This window comes from Tamandua tetradactyla, chromosome 25 (genome assembly GCF_023851605.1).
Source record: "Tamandua tetradactyla isolate mTamTet1 chromosome 25, mTamTet1.pri, whole genome shotgun sequence".
In the NCBI taxonomy this organism is placed as follows: Eukaryota; Metazoa; Chordata; class Mammalia; order Pilosa; family Myrmecophagidae; genus Tamandua; species Tamandua tetradactyla.
The window spans coordinates 23562612-23578598 of NC_135351.1; the positions used below are offsets into that span (position 1 = coordinate 23562612).

The following is a 15987-nucleotide window of genomic DNA, read 5'->3' on the forward strand; positions in this document are numbered from 1 at the left end:
CTTTTTCTCCGTCTTCCACCCTTCCCCTGTGGAGATTTCCCTCCTGGGTGGCTCTAGGCTACTAGCCGACCAAACTTACTGGCAGGACACACCCTCTTCACAGCAGTACTTGCAGGAAAATTCCTAGGATTGGCATTTATCCACCCAGCCTTGGTCAGATGCCACCTGACCTGGTCCCCTTGGGGCTGGACAGGTGAAACACAGCTTGAGCAGGGCTGGCTCCCCTAAGAGCAGTTGGGGGGGCTTTAAATGATGGGAGCATACAAAAACAAGGAGCCCACACAGGGACTTGACAGGGTAATTGGAAGAGGAAGATGAAGTCGAGAAAACAGATTACCAGATTGTCATCCCTGGGCCTTAGAGCAGCGTTTAGCTCCGTGCTGTCCAGCAGAAATATAATGCGTGCCACAAATGCAAGTAAAGAGAATAAGAGAGAGGTAGAAATACTTTTAATATTTTATTCATTTAATAAATAATACACTAGCCAAAATATTATCATTTTAACGCATAATGACTTAAATTATTAATGAGATTTTTTACTCTTTTTCATACTAAGGCTTTGGAATCCAGGATGTCTCTTACATTTACAGCACATGCCAACGTAGATGAGCCATATGTATGTGGCTAGTGGCATCATGTTGGGCAGTACAGACTTTCACTGTTAACTTTCCACAGAGGAGCTGGATATTTGTGATAACTGATTGTTAGTACTTGTGTTTCCATGTTGTAAGTTATTTTGAAATTGCAATCTTCTATCATTAGCAGAATCTGCCCTAAAATGAGCCTGAACATACCTCACCTGGTGTCTAGTTGGTGCCATGTCTCCAGTCTTACTCTCTGTCCTGTGTGTACCATTAGTACTTAGCAGCTACACATTTCATCATCTGTCTCCTTTCCTGGACTTTCTTGGATGCCGAATAAGGTGGAGCACAGGCGGTGAGAGCAGGGAGGAGCCTGCAGCCCTAGGAAGGCAAGGTCCATATCTGCCTTGCTTACATCTTTTCCTTTCCTAAGCCCAGGGCCAGGTACATGAAAGGCACCACAGGGATATTTCCAAAGTGAAATGTAATTAATTGAGTTAGAAATTTAGGTGTGGACTTCTCGTGCTCCAGGTTTGATAACAAAATGGGGAAATGAATAATAGTTGAAACCCAAGATTGAGTGTTTGCCATATTTGTTACTCTGATGAATGAACAAATGCGCAGGGTCTGAGTCTAGTTATGTTACTATCCAATCACTCATTAAATATACTTACAGAGTGGCATCCTACAGAAAGCCAGGCTTGGTACCAAGCACTGGATGTACAAAGATAAATGAGAAACAGTCCCTGCCTTTAAGGAAATGAGAAACAGATAAGTAAAATAACACAGTAGATCCAATAAATGTTGGGAAAGAAATAAGCAGAGTTTGGGGGGCGGGCACAAAGAAGGGGATCTAACCCAGATCTGAGACCATGAGATGGGCAGGAGAGTTTTGCTGGAGAGAAGTGAATTCAAATCCCATAATCCCTGCTGCGGTCTTAGCATTTAGCCCCATGACTGGCTAGATGTTGAATGAGTGAGTCAATGAACAGAGTGGCTCCTGAGCCTAATCTTGAAGGATCGTTGGATTTGTCCATCTGAGGGTAGAAGGATGGTCGTTGCAGGTGAAGAGGGTTTCTGTGCTGGCCCAACCTCTGCAGCTAAAATCCCATTCTAGGGAATGACAAGATGCCGAATAAGATGGAGCAGAGGTGGTGAGAGCTGGGAGGAGCCTGCAGCATTGGGCAAAGGCCAGATAACGAGCAGCCTCGCCTCTTATTTCTTGTCGACATGAGCAGTGATGAATGATTGTACATTCCTATTGCAGGCAAAGCGAAGGCTGGAGCTGGGAGAAAGTGGTCATCAGTACCTCTCAGATGGTTTAAAAACCCCCAAGGGCAAAGGAAGAGCTGCACTGCGAAGTCCAGATAGTCCAAAAAGTAAGAGCTCGTTCATTTCTTTGTTTATCCTCTTGGGTGTGGGATTCCCAACTTTCCAAGCTTGTGGCTGGTAGGATGCCAGGGTATGAATAATGCTGGCATGTTCCATCCTTATGTCTCTTTCTGTGCCTATCCAAAAGATCAGTATGATACCTGCAGACGATGGCAGGCTGCCGCGTCACTCAGGTGGTTCAAGGGGATAAATGCATACAGTTTCGTTTTTAACTCGGAATACAAGCTGTGGGCAACATTCTATAATCAAATTTAATTTTAACATTCCTTAATGGACATTACTTCAGAGTCTGAGGTTCCTGGGACTAGACACACTATGCCAAAGCCAGTCATGTCTGTGCAGATCTCAATCTCTAGCTCATACGGCAGCATGAGAGTTGAGACCCATAAATTACCGCTAGTTTCCCTTTCCACCGAATATCATCATGGCTTCTTTTGGGGAGAGAGAGAAAAGTAGGTTAGAAATCGCCAAATAGTTCCTTTATGTTGTTTGCATTTCACGTACAGTCTAAATTAGACTTTATTTTCTCCTTTGCCTATGGTTTGCCCATTTAGACAACCCACAAGTTGTGCCTAATGCTAAATTAAACCCTTGACCTGCACTCCGATAAGAGAATAAATCACAATATTAAATAAGGACATCTCATTCAAAAGAGGTGGGGAAATTTGAGAGAAAAACTTGATTCATCATCAAAATTAAGCATTTGAAAAGTTGGCAAGCAAGTTATATAAGCACACAGCCTGGGCCCTCGCTGTGACCCCTCTCTGCCATGGGCCTTTTGGAGACCCTATCCTGAAACGCTGGAGACGTTCCTACAACTGCCTCCATCAGGTCAAGCCCCACCTGGCGCTGATCCTCTGAGCCCATGGCACCTTCTCATTCATTCAACAGATATTTTTGTTCACCTTCTATGTGTGAGATCCTTCACTAGACCCAGGGACTAGCGTAAGCCAAAGTAGAAACTCCTGAGAAATTCAAAGTAAAATGCTTTAATCAAATGCAGGACTTTTTTTGTACCATCCCTTCCTTTTCTAATAAAGCAATTTCATAGCTTTCTATGACTTGCTACAACCGCAGCAGCAGCTTTGCTTCAGACACTCATGCTTGGGCTGCCGTGGGAAAGGGGCTTTGCTCAATGCACTGAGACCCTTCATCTCCTTACCTCTCCCCCTGTCCCCCGCCCGCTCGGTTTTTGTTTTTCTTTAAGCTCCAAAATCTCCCTCAGAAAAAACACGGTATGATACGTCCCTTGGTCTGCTCACCAAGAAGTTCATTCAGCTACTGAGCCAGTCCCCCGATGGGGTCTTGGACTTGAACAAGGCAGCTGAGGTGCTGAAAGTGCAAAAGAGAAGAATATATGACATCACCAACGTGCTGGAAGGCATCCACCTCATTAAGAAGAAATCCAAAAACAACGTCCAGTGGATGTGAGTATAGGTCCGCCGCATGCACACACACGCACACGCGCGCGCACACACACACACACACACACACACTGCTCCCTTTCTCTGATGGGACAGTTTCCAGATGGCATCAGGTTTTCTCACTGTCCCAACTTCCGCTTTCACACCCACACTTCATTTCTTTTTCTTTCCTCTTCCTTTTTTTCTCCATCATCCTGTCTTCCCTCCAAAAGTTTTTTTTTTTAATTATTTGTTTTTTATCAATATGTATTATATATTCACATACCATGTAATCATCCAAAGTGTACAGTCGGTGGTCCACAATGTCATCATATAGCTGTGCATTTATCAAAATCGACGTGTGTGTGAAAAATAACATATACAAAAAAGCAATACATTTCAAAGCACATCGCGATAATTACTTGTAAAATAGATTTCAGAATTTGGTATGGGTTACAACTGCACAGTTTTAGGCTTTTACTTCTAGCTGCCCTAAGATACTGGAGACTAAAAGAAATATCACTATAATGATTCAGCAGTTATACTCATTTGTTAAACCCTGCCTTCTCCATATAACTCCACCGTCACCATCAAGAACCCAGAAGTTCTTGAATCTTTGGAAAGGGACTTTCTATTTAGATATTGTCAGAGATAGATGAGTTATATTTAATGAGCCTCAAATGAAGGGGTCCTTGGATTAAATAATGCCACCGTGGTTGAAACCTCAAATGCCATTTGCCTGCGATATCGATGTGTGGCACGCGCACACACGTGGTCCAGTAGACTCTGACACACGTCTTTGGCTGTCTCTAGTAAAAATGTGGAAATGAGCTGTGGCTTATGGACATCTGTATGTATATGCACAATCACACAAGTCTCTGTCCCATGGTCATGACTGCAGGTCAGCTATAACCCCTGTGTAGGTTAAGGCAAGACAGCTGCCTCAGTCTCTTCGTGTAAAGCAAGCATGATCACACTTGTCACCTGTATACCTGCACATGTGATTAAATGTACAACGACAATGTTCAGATGTACAACAACATTGGTGGTGGGTTAAGGGCAGAGCGCCCAGATGGCCAGTACTTTATAGAGACAGTATAAAACTATTACAACATATGGGAAGTAATAATTCCTGCTGCAGGATGCCATTGCAAAATACTGCTTCAGACAGGTTAAGCTGGATAATCCACTGCTTTTTTTTTCCTTTTGGGAATTTTGTGATGGTTTGCTGACTTGTTCTGGCCTTACAGTTTAGAGAAACCTGTTGGGCATCGGTCAACATTCTTGCAGGCAGTACATGGATCTGTTTCCTTTACCTCTGTTTCCTCTTTAGTTGTTGGTATAAAACCCTCAGAAATCACCTGGGACTTTTAGGCTTTGGGGATGATTTTTGTTTGTCTTAATTTTGAACCATTCCATGCCTGCTATATTTCTTCTCTCTCTCTCTCTCTCTCTCTCTCTCTCTCTCTCTCTCTCTCTCTCTCTCTCTCTCTCTGCGGTATGTGCATACATGGTTGGGACAGAGGGGTGCTACCTCCTTTTGCCCTTTGACTTTAAACCTTCTGAAGGAGGAGGCCTCCCCTAGAGGAACAAGACCTGAAAATAACCCTCTTCGCTTAATTTCTATGGTGCGAAAAGTGAAGACCTCTATTTATGAAAAAAATAGGTACAGATGTTCTGATTTTAACACTGGGCAAGCAGTGTTCACACTTGACAAGCAGTGTGACCTCCTATTGAGGGGCCGTCGACCCAGATGACCGCTGTCCCTCCTCACTCCCACTTTGGCCTCTCCCAAGTAGTCACGCAGCTCTGTTTGGGTTTCTAGGGGCTGCAGTCTGTCCGAGGATGGGGGCATGCTCGCCCAGTGCCAAGGCCTGTCAAAAGAAGTGACCGAGCTCAGTGAGGAAGAGAAGAAATTGGATGAACTGATCCAAAGCTGCACCCTGGACCTCAAACTGTTAACCGAGGATTCAGAGAATCAAAGATATCCTTTGTGCCACCTGTTCCTTGGGGGTTAGTGCCTTCTAGACTATTTCCAGAGTTAACAATCTGAATTAATGCACAAGGTAGAATTTTTCTCTGGTTTCATGCAAATGGTTGTGTGTGGGTGCATAAATCCACCTCACTTTGCTTATATCAGTATTTATGGCAAGAGTCATTGGACTGGATCCTACCATATCTATTTTGATAGCCAGGTGGGAACTGTATTTTAAAACATTTTGTTCATGTGTGGTTGGGACAGATGGATACATTCATCGTGTGGGGCCATAATATTATAAGAGAACTTAAGGCATCAGTATTCATATTAATCACAACATTCAACAGATTCATCTTTGGCTTTCCAGATTTTTGGTGGGTGTTGGCTGTCACGGTTGGGGTTGTCACATTCTCTTTTCTTATCATCAGATAGTGTAGCAATTGGAATTTGTTGACTTTATCTAATTGGACTACATTAGAAGGCTTTGAAAAGAATATTAAAAAAAAAATACTACAACTTTTAAAGTGTGTTACACTGATTTCCAAGACCAAAAATAATTTCAAAAGCACCACGTTCTGAGAATTCACAATTCCTCTGTTCATTTCATAAACATTAGCCCTTATCGATAAAAATACAAAAAGCCAGTCCTTACTTTCATACTTGCTGACCTTCTCAGGAAAACTTGCATATCATCTCACTGTAGACCAAAAGGAAAGAGACATTATTTCATTAGGTAGACAAGAAGAGTTTCCAATATTTTCTATTATTAAAAGACAAAAGCCAATATTTTAAGTTATCCCAACTCTGATTATTCTACATTTACCTTCATACACAGAAAATAAACTGTGGCCTGCCCAGTTTATCATCTATAGTATATCATCTCTAAGTTAAGACTCTCCCTCTATCCAGTTTCTAAATAATAGCTCAGATTTTTTTTAATCTGCAGTTGTTCATTTCCTGTGAACAAGAATTAGGCCTATCAGCTGGGAACTTGTGAGATGGAGTAGAGCTGTGAAGACTTGACCCCTTGGGAGTGACCAGGGTGGAATTGTAGGGGACAACAAGCATAGCTCTAGCTGGGCTATTTCATTCATTGTTTAATCAGCAGCCCCATTGCCAGATGTGGTGGTTATACCCAGTTGGCCGCTTTCACGTGGCTTTATAGTGTGGTCCCCTACATTGGCATTCTCGTGGAAGAAAAAGAAAGCTCCCTTGCAGGGGGGCTGCTAAACCTAGATGCAAATTCAGGGAAGCGGGGTGGGGACCAGAAAGGAGCCCTTTGAAGTTTGTAAGATTAGAAAATATGGTTTGCACAATTTATTTCCATTCACCGTTCAGTTCCCGGTTTGGTACAGCTTGTTCACAAATCTGTTGAAATTGTCCTTCCTGCAGAATGTTGAGTAATATAGATGAGCTTTTGTTTTAGTGAGTCCTTGTCACCTAGCTTTTTGATGGTATGAACTTGGTTATCAGCTTTCTCCAGTGTGCTCAGTAAAAATTCAGAACAGTCAAGTCTTGAAGGGAAGATCAAGTGGCGACCTAAAATCCAGAATCCTGCATCAGCATTCTTCGAGCTCAACATTTCATGCCAGTTGAGGCTGAAGAAGAAAGTCTGTGGCAGATCCTCCCCTGTGTCTATGCAGATTTTGTGTGAATGTGCCCTTCCTTTTCCTGGGCAGTGTGCTCATCACTTCCTTAGGGTTCTCATAAGAAGCTCCTATTCTGAGGAGCAAAAGTTCTTCCTAGTTCTGTATTGAACATGTTAGATCACAGACTGTATATTAGCTATATCATCACCTGCTGAAATGCCTTCATTGGCTTGTGATTTGTTGTTTTGCTTTCTTCTTGCTGCCAATCTGCTGTCCCTATCAGGAGAACTTACTCTTCATCTCACTGTAGACTAAAAAGAAGGCGATATTGCTTCATTAAATGTAGACAAGAAGATATTTTGAAGATTTTTTTTTTTAGGCATCTTCTGTAGGGTAATAAGAAGCAACTGGTTAAAGACACTGTATATTATATTACTTCATGACTCTTATAAAGTCATGTGAACAGTTTCTTTTTTAATGCCAAGTAATAGTTTGCCTTTCTAGGCAAACATGCACTGTTTATTACTTTTTTATGTAAGTACCATCTTCTTTCATGATACCCTTTTAGCTTTGGCTGCCAAGACACTTAAAAGAATCATTCAGTTCTCTGAAGCAACTACCAAGAGTACTGAAACATTATTTTTATTCTCTTTAACAGAGAAATAATGACACGTTTATCCGTAGGCAATATATAATCAAAACCAGACCAGGTGCACTTAAGGAAACAAGCTTTCTGCCTGAGCAGTATTCTGAGTTCTTCCGTTAATGCATCTACTTGCTACTTGTTCATTTGTTTGGGTGGCTGCTGACACCGTGCTAATAGTCACACAGCAGATAGAAATAACTGGGGTTTCAAAAACATGATGGGTAGAGCCCAAAATTTCATTGCAAATTGGGATCTGCCTCCATTCAATTTGAGTAAGGGAATACCTCACTGGACTCACCTGTGCTCCAGAGGAGCCTAGTTTGAAAAATCCCTAATGTAAATGGGTTTTCATTTTCTGTTAATAGTTTATTTTAACTATTTTCCTTATAAGTCAAAAAAATACTTCAACATTTTTTTTCCACGCATCTATTCTGTTCTTTTCCGTCATGATTTCATCTGAGGCAATTAGATGGAAGATTTCCTTAACACTTATTACGTTAGCTTACGTTACATATCAAGATATTCGAAAAATTAGTGGCCTTAAAGACCAAACTGTTATAGTTGTGAAAGCCCCTCCAGAAACAAGACTTGAAGTGCCTGACCCAATAGAGGTAAGGAGACAGCACCTTTGTTCCTCCACAGAGATCTTTCTGGAATGCCTGAGATCGAAGCATCAGTGACTCATGTTTGAAGTCTGTCCCCTTCTAAAACCTTGATAGTACTTCCCCATCTATTTTACTTAATCCTAAAATTAATAAACATTTCAAAAGTTTTGTATTTATTGAGTGTCCAAAAAGTCCAATTTTAACGTGGCATGGCATTCAACTCAAAGTAGCACATGACACCCGGACTCTCTCGTACTTTCCTTGCCTTTCTCCTAATTTGTAATCTGGTGATTCTGATCCGTGTAAGCAGTTTGGGAAATGTTGTGTTGAACATCCTGTGTATAGTCCCCACCATAAATTTAAAAAAATTATATGTAATTATAAATTTGGTATAAAAAGTAATGATGTAACTTATCTTAATGTATTTTAACAATTTATCATTTCTTACCTGTTTATTAAGGAGTCAGATGGGACTTGGATTAATTGATAAACTAGAATATTGTAAGAAACTAGGGAAGGGGTTCATGGGTGGTGCCATGGTGGAATGCGGGAGACCTGGGTTCAATTCCCGGACCATTTACCCCCCCCCAAAAAAAAGAAAGAACAAAAAAAACTTGGAAGTGTATTTCTGTAGTTGTTTTCAGATATGTTTTGATAATATAAACCCAGACAACAATGAGAGAAAAATAGTTAGAAAACAAAACAATGCATTGGAGGTCAAAAGAGAGTGAAATTTGCAAACTCCCTTCTAGAGTGGAGTTCTCCATTTAAATGATAACATTAGTTCCATGACCTAGATGAAGAGGAATTTTAAATATTAGTGTGCTGCATTCTCTTCTTCAGCTTAGTCCCTCGTACATAAGAATACTATTCATCGGCTGGTTATTAAATTTCAACATAAAAGAACACTTCCATAAAGGCCTAATGACACAGAAATACTGTTTTTCTAACACTTAATGCACCTTTTAATAATTTACCAGAAAGAGCTATATTTCAAGAGCACAAGTCACCTCTCCCTCGGTGCTGTTTTCATACGGACCGAAAAATGTGCTTGCTTCCTTTCTCCAGAACAGGAGACGGCATGCTTTCTCTGGTTAGGGGCAAATGGTAAATAATTTTGGCTTTGCCAACCATAAGGTCTCTGGGCCCCGCAGCTGCTCAACTCTGCCATTGTAGCATGGGAGCAGCCAGAGGCGATCATAAACACATAGGAACGGTGTGGCTCTGTGACTCTTCAAGATGAAACCGTGTTTCCAAAACCAGGGGATAGGCGAGATGTGGCCAGGGGCCGTAATTTGCTGAAGAGCGTCTAAAAGATGGTCTTCATTAATGAAGAAGCAGGTGAACCGTGAAAATTCCTCCAGCTCTTCCATTTGGGGATGGTTTTCATTCCTAAGAGAACTTTCCATTTGAACTTCTCCCACTTCTTCTGTCCGTAGAGCCTGCAAATACATTTGTCCAGCACCCAAGGACCCATTGAGGTTTATTTGTGTCCCGAAGAGACTGAAACACACAGTCCCATGAAAACAAGCCACCAAGCCCACAATGGCAATGTCCCTAAAACTACTTCCAAAGGTAAAAACTGTACTTTGGGCACCTGGAAACCATGTTTAAAAAAAAAATGACAGTGGCTAAATTAGATTCACAAGCCTAGGCAAGAGACAGAAACTCCTGTTATGATGATTATTGTTCAGCCTCCATTTTTAAACAGGCATTCTGGCAAGTTTACAGTGATAGTAATCTCGGGCAGGAGCCTCCTTCACCCACGTCGGATCCCTCCAGGCTTCTGCTATCAGTAGAAACCATTCCCTTACCTAGGGAAGCTGTGGCCTGTCTTGGCGACTCATCAGCTGCCTTTGACCACACAGCTTCGAGTGATGCTGCAGATATCATTAGAAAGGGAAAATAGGAAGAAGTTTGGAGAGAAAAACCTTTTGTCCAAGCAGTTTTGTCTTGACCCCCCCACCCCCACCCCACACCCAGTGTGATAGGCAGGAGAGAGGGCAGGAAGACTGCCAGGAAAATATTTTTAAATCTTCCCCTTCCTATCCACCCAGAGCAAAGGGAGCTCTTTGCAGTCTTTTTCTTTCCATATTCGCTTAGAGATATGAATTTAATTTTTTTTTTTTTTTTTTTGCCTCCAGCTTCCCAAGATAGCAGCAGGAATAGGCGTGATTTAAGTGAATAGGTCTGATTTAATACTGAGTAAAAATACAGCACCTCAAGTGGTTAAACAGAAGACTGTCTTTTCTCCCTATAGTAATTCAAAGTGGATATGTCTTGTTAGTATTTTTTCAAGGTCTCTTTAATGAGCTGGTTGTTCACAAAAGACTAAATTAAAAATTGGTGAGTTTCTATGAGGGAGTCAACTTTTGAGTGTTTTGTTTTGCTTTCTCTTTAAACAATGACTAATTTGACATCAGAGAGAGGTTTTTTTAACTTGCCAGCATCCAGTTTTTGAAGCTGTTTGTATTCTTGCTTGCTAACATAGGTATTTAAAAAAAATAAGCAGAGTAGCACAAAGAGAGATGGCAAATCCTTTCATGCCTGCTAGCATAAAAGGTGCTCTGTACATAAAAGTAACGTAATTGTCCTCAGCAGAGGGGACAGGCTTTTTTATAATAAACAACACATGCGTTCTTCCAAAAGAGTAACTGGATTTTCTCCTTACTTATTATTTGTTTGTTTCAGACTTGGCTTCAACCAACTCAGGACATAGTGATTGCTCAATTTCTATGGCAAACCTTTCTCCTTTGGCCTCCCCAGCCAACCTTTTACAGCAGACTGAGGACCAAATTCCCTCCAACCTGGAAGGGCCTTTTGTGAACTTACTGCCCCCTCTGCTCCAAGAAGACTACCTGCTCAGCCTTGGGCAAGAAGAAGGCATCACTGATCTCTTTGATGCTTACGATTTGGAAAAGCTCCCACTGGTGGAAGACTTTATGTGTAGTTGATTATGCTCAGTGTGAATTCTCCTTATAAACTGATATATATATATTTTTTATCATGGAACCAGAAGATCTGTCATGCAGTGTTGTCCCTTCCTACCTTCTTCCTCCAAGATATTATCATGAAGTAAACTACAAACTGCAGAACAAAACTGACATTTTAATGAACTAAAAAAAAATAAAATAAAATCGTCTAAACGCACAGTTGCAGGCTCCCTTGGGAAAAGCCCTGCTTTGCCCCAGGCTCCAAAATCTCATGGATGAGTCAGCAAGTGAGAAAATGTGCAATTAGGTGTCTCTAACGTGTACGTCCCCTGCCACCCGGATTGGCTTGCTGTGCCTGACGGATGGGCTGGAGAATGGGGTCCGGCCACCTGGCCCACTCGAAAACAGCAATCTTCCTTAACAGCATTTCAAGCCGTGCCTTCTACGCAGAATGCATGTCTTTGGTGTCTGCTAATATGGAACGGAACTGCAGGAAATGTAAACTTGAAGTCATGCAAAAGTATGAAATGGATTTCTTCAGCTCTTCTTAGGAATATTTAAAATTACTGTCATAATTCAGTTTAAGCTATGAACTGTCTGTCACACTTGGAGGTCGAGAGAACCTCCACAGCCTTTCGTATGAAGAATCTGTTCTCCAATTTTTGTTGCAGAGACAGAAGAATAGTTAGAGTTCTGCCCCCTCTGAGCTGTTGTGGATTTTCCTGTCTCCATAAACCACTCCCTCTCCCTTACCGACCCCCCCAGTGTATTTCTGAGGTTTAAAATTTATTTGTAGCAAATGCCTGCTTAGGAGTTCTTTGTGGATTGTTTTGAACTTTTACTTTTTTCTTAGCTGCATTGAGCATTCCTGTGGCACCCATCACCATTTCAATTTAATTGTTAACTTGGAAGTGGTTCTTGCTTAACTTCAGTTGGTTAAGCAGAAGGAGAGACCCTTTATTGGCAGAGTATCTAAACCTGTGTGATCAAAGGTTTAACAGCCTCTGTGAGAAACATTGTCCCACCTCTTACCTCCTTTCCCTGGGTGGGGAACTCCAAGGAGTCAGTCCTGAGCTCCCTGCCACGGGGGGCCCATCTGAGAGGAGAAGCAGGCCAGCTGGTGTGGCCATACCTAGGAGCAGCAGGTATGGTGCCTCCATCCTCGGGCTTCCCGTGACCCATGGCGAGGGAAAGGGCTCTCTTACATTGCACTCAGGGAGACACTCTCAGGATGGGTCAGATGGAGCGGCCTGTAGGAGGCAGGATGCGGTGGCATGTCACTTAGGCCGGTAGGGGGAGGGACCACGGCGGTCGGTGCTGAGCTAGCCATGGCCGGAACCCGGGCCCTTTACCTGTGAAGTGGCAGGCTGGGCTGAGAGAGTCACCCCCTGGGAAATGGAGGGCTAGATAGCCAGGGCATGTCCCGAGCAGGAGGCTTTGTGTCAGCTAAGGGCCCAGAGTGTCTCCCACGGGGGATGTGACACCGTGCCTCAACTCCAGTCCCTGGACTGTGGTGGGGGGAGGGGGGAGGGATTGTCATATACAAACAACAGGCCCTCCAAACAAACAGTGACATTGAAATGCTCTGTGCCTGACACAAAAGTAGGCACAGCAAAGGTACTTCTGATGGATGTGTGTTTTAATTGAATTGAAAACATCCCTTAGGAAAAAGACGAAAAGCCCCAGCCAGTTTCCTCTAGAATTCCACGATATGCAAAGCGTGGTGGGGTCAAAACAATGACACCAGCACTTTAAACTCTGTGTGGGTATGCATGGGTGTATGTTTGGGAAGAAAAACAAAGGTGCGGATTTGTCTTCCCTTTTTCTTCAGCCTCTGTCTCTACCCCCCTCCCCTCACGCGCGCTGGACTTGGTACAAGACACCTGTGTGGGCTGGAGTGACGCGCCGCGGTGGGGGGGGCAGGGGAGCTTTGTGTTAAGTGCCTACTGGAAATGCACTGTGGGGTTTTTTCCTATATGGGAAACCGTTGATGCCAAGCTTTTTCCCCGTTTCCCATATTTATCTCATCTGGTTAGCTGCCTCTGCTTCCAGCTCTGTGCAATTCTCTCTGCCAGCTGCACAAAGCTAACTTTTTTTCCAAAGTCTAAAGGGTGAGCTCACCTGACGAGGTTGTTGTGTGTTTTGTTGAATTTCTCGTTAAACCTTTTGGTAATGTAATGCCGTATTTATTGTCCTGAAGATGGAAAGGAATACTAATAAGTCTTAAAAGTTTCTTTGTGTAATAGATTTTTTTTTCCAGTTAATGTGCTTGACTGATGTATATTAATTAGATGTCCCAGCCTGTATTCTGTTTGCATTTGTCATTTGATTTTTGACATAGTATCTGGCACACCAAGTGGGTTAGTACTGCAGTATTTGTGTTACTTTAAGTACTAAGTATGCAGGTTCCCTGGTACCATTGAGTTGCTGCTATTTAAGCTTAACACATGAAATGGCTAAAAGTTACGAGCATGCGAATTATATGACTGCGTGAGCCTTAGAAAGTAAAATGTACAGAGGGCAACACATGAGCTGTCAAACAGTGTTAGGTGTGTGTTTATATGTACAGATGTGTGCATAGCGATGGTTTTATTTAAGTCGATATGTAGTCTACTCACCTTTTCATTATCTAGCAGTTTTGTACAAAGATAGCAGTTAATTTGTAAACACTGCCAGGATATTTTCTAGCTGGTTTGTAATTTTTTTAAGAGTGTTTTTTTGTTTTCGTGTCTTTTTGTTGTGGTTCTTGTTTTCACTTTTGTTGTAAGTGTAGATGTGTAAATAAAATTGCAGTATTTAAAGCTTTAGCTTTCAGGAAAAAAAAGAAAGGAAGAAAGAACTCCGTGTGTGCATGACAATTTGTGTGTTTGGGAGGAGGGATCTGAAGGAAGAAGCCTTGGAGATAAGTCGGGTGGCGATTGTCAGGTTGTAGGAATTTCTTTTCCTACAGTGTACATGATTTTGTAAAAAGGAAGTATTTCTCCCAAAATTGGGAGTAGGTAAACTACTAATCAGTATAGCTTGGTGTTGTATGCTAGTTTAAAAAAGAAAATATGTAATATAATGTAAAAAAAAACAACAACAACAACAAAAAAAGCTTTTATGATGGATTTTGTAAATAGATTTGTTACAGGATGACCTGTTCTCTAGCTGTGATCTTACCACTTCAAATGGTTGTAATTTGAATAAATTTTGTATGGTAAAGGATCAATAAAATGATTTTTTTAAGAGTTCACATTTGTGGATGAACCTTTTAAAATATTATCTTACGCTCTTATATTAATCTAATCTTCGAGGACATTCTTGAATAAGGTAAGGGAAAAGGTTGAACGAAAGCTCAAACACTCGGATGCCTTGCCATTTATTTGGGACTCTGGGAATGCTGAGCAAATATTTGTTGACCACCTGTGGCATGCTTGGCTCTCTGAAGCAAAGAACTTGCTGCATCCCTTACGCTGAGACCACTCCCAGGCATTGAAGGATTTTTACACTGACAAAGTGATGACAAGTTTTACTGCTCAGGAAGGGTATGGGGCCAATGGAGTTTAAGCCACAGTTAGCAACTGCCCTCCTTGTACTAGATTCTGTACCTACTGCTGTGTCACACTGTCGACTCCGAGTTTGTCATCATCTAAAGACCCCAAAGTCTTGGGCATTGCATTTATGCATACAATCAATAAAGAAGCATATGAAGTAAAGAAAAACCCTTCACCCCAGAGATAACCACTAGTCAAATATTTCTCATGTGTATCTTGTCAGCCCCGTCACCTAGGTGTATATAAACGTGTGTGCATGTGAATTTGAACATAAATCATGCCATCTATGCTGCTTTCTTGCAAAATGTACCTTGGACATCATTCCATATTAGTCCTTATAAGTCATTGTCTTCAAAGTCTGCAGAGTCTTCCACTGTTTGGAATTTTATTTAATCACTGAATTTCCTAATTGGTATTTTCGTTTGTTTGGCTGTAAAAAGAAATTAATATATAAGATGTTTGGAGGGCTTGCAATATGCCAGGTACTATTTTAAGTGCTGCATGTGAATGCACCGGGCTTTTTTCAGAGCATGCATCACTACGTAACATTACATTACACAGTTATATCTTATCTAGCTCCGAGGTAAGCTCGGAGTTCCTTCTGTCGGAGCACCTAAGAAGTACTGTGGGGAACAGAAGGGATGAAGTCCCATGTAATTAGAAACATGCCTCAGAAACAACCAAGAAAATACAGCATCGCTTCTGTGGGAATGTTGTAAGGTCTTGGACGTCTACCATTTAGCAGAATAGATAAATTTAGTGCCTGCGGGAAGGACAGGATGTATCTTTTTCCTACATCAACTATATTGGCTGACTGCACACAAATCAGGAACACAGCAACATGGTGAGATTAAAGCCCAAGAAATTAAAATTAAAACAGACTAGAAACCAAACACAATCAGGTGTCTGGTTTTTCCACTCAGACAAAACTGTGTTAACTGGGAACGACCAGAGAACCACAAAATTTGAGTTGGAACACAACCTCACATCCAACAGGAAGCTGGTTTCATCACGTGGCAATTCAATGATCTTTTTAAATTTTCATCAAGAAAACAATCTCCAGACCCCAATGCTAGTCCAGTGCTCTTTCCGCTGTATACATGGGGTCTCCTAGGACCCCCTGCTCACACATGCACATCAGAAATCTGCCTCTTCCCAGTCTGAGCCCCCGGAACCACAGAATGGCTGTCCTGGTCAATTCATCCTTGTAAATTAACACAAGCTTCTGGAAGATTCTCCCCCAAGTTCTCCACTACTGTCATAATTCCTTCTACTCTTCTATACCATGTTCCATGGGTGCCTGGTGCTCGTGCACTTGACCTTT

At 41.9% G+C, this 15987-nt stretch overlaps 1 protein-coding gene across 2 annotated transcripts in view; it reads left to right on the plus strand.

Annotated features, from left to right (window-relative positions):
- The window catches only part of E2F3 (E2F transcription factor 3), a 77903-nt gene extending 63530 nt beyond the window's left edge, over positions 1 to 14373 (plus strand). Inside the window, exons 2-7 of one of the 2 annotated variants that reach the window (XM_077143608.1) lie at positions 1849 to 1960; positions 3181 to 3400; positions 5202 to 5360; positions 8086 to 8200; positions 9634 to 9769; positions 10886 to 14373. In XM_077143608.1, the coding sequence (XP_076999723.1) occupies positions 1849 to 1960; positions 3181 to 3400; positions 5202 to 5360; positions 8086 to 8200; positions 9634 to 9769; positions 10886 to 11148 (1005 nt within the window). In that variant the 3' untranslated portion in view covers positions 11149 to 14373. The remainder of the gene's footprint in view (positions 1 to 1848; positions 1961 to 3180; positions 3401 to 5201; positions 5361 to 8085; positions 8201 to 9633; positions 9770 to 10885) is intronic. The other variant, XM_077143606.1, reaches the window with a different exon arrangement.
- Positions 14374 to 15987: the final 1614 nt, after the last annotated feature.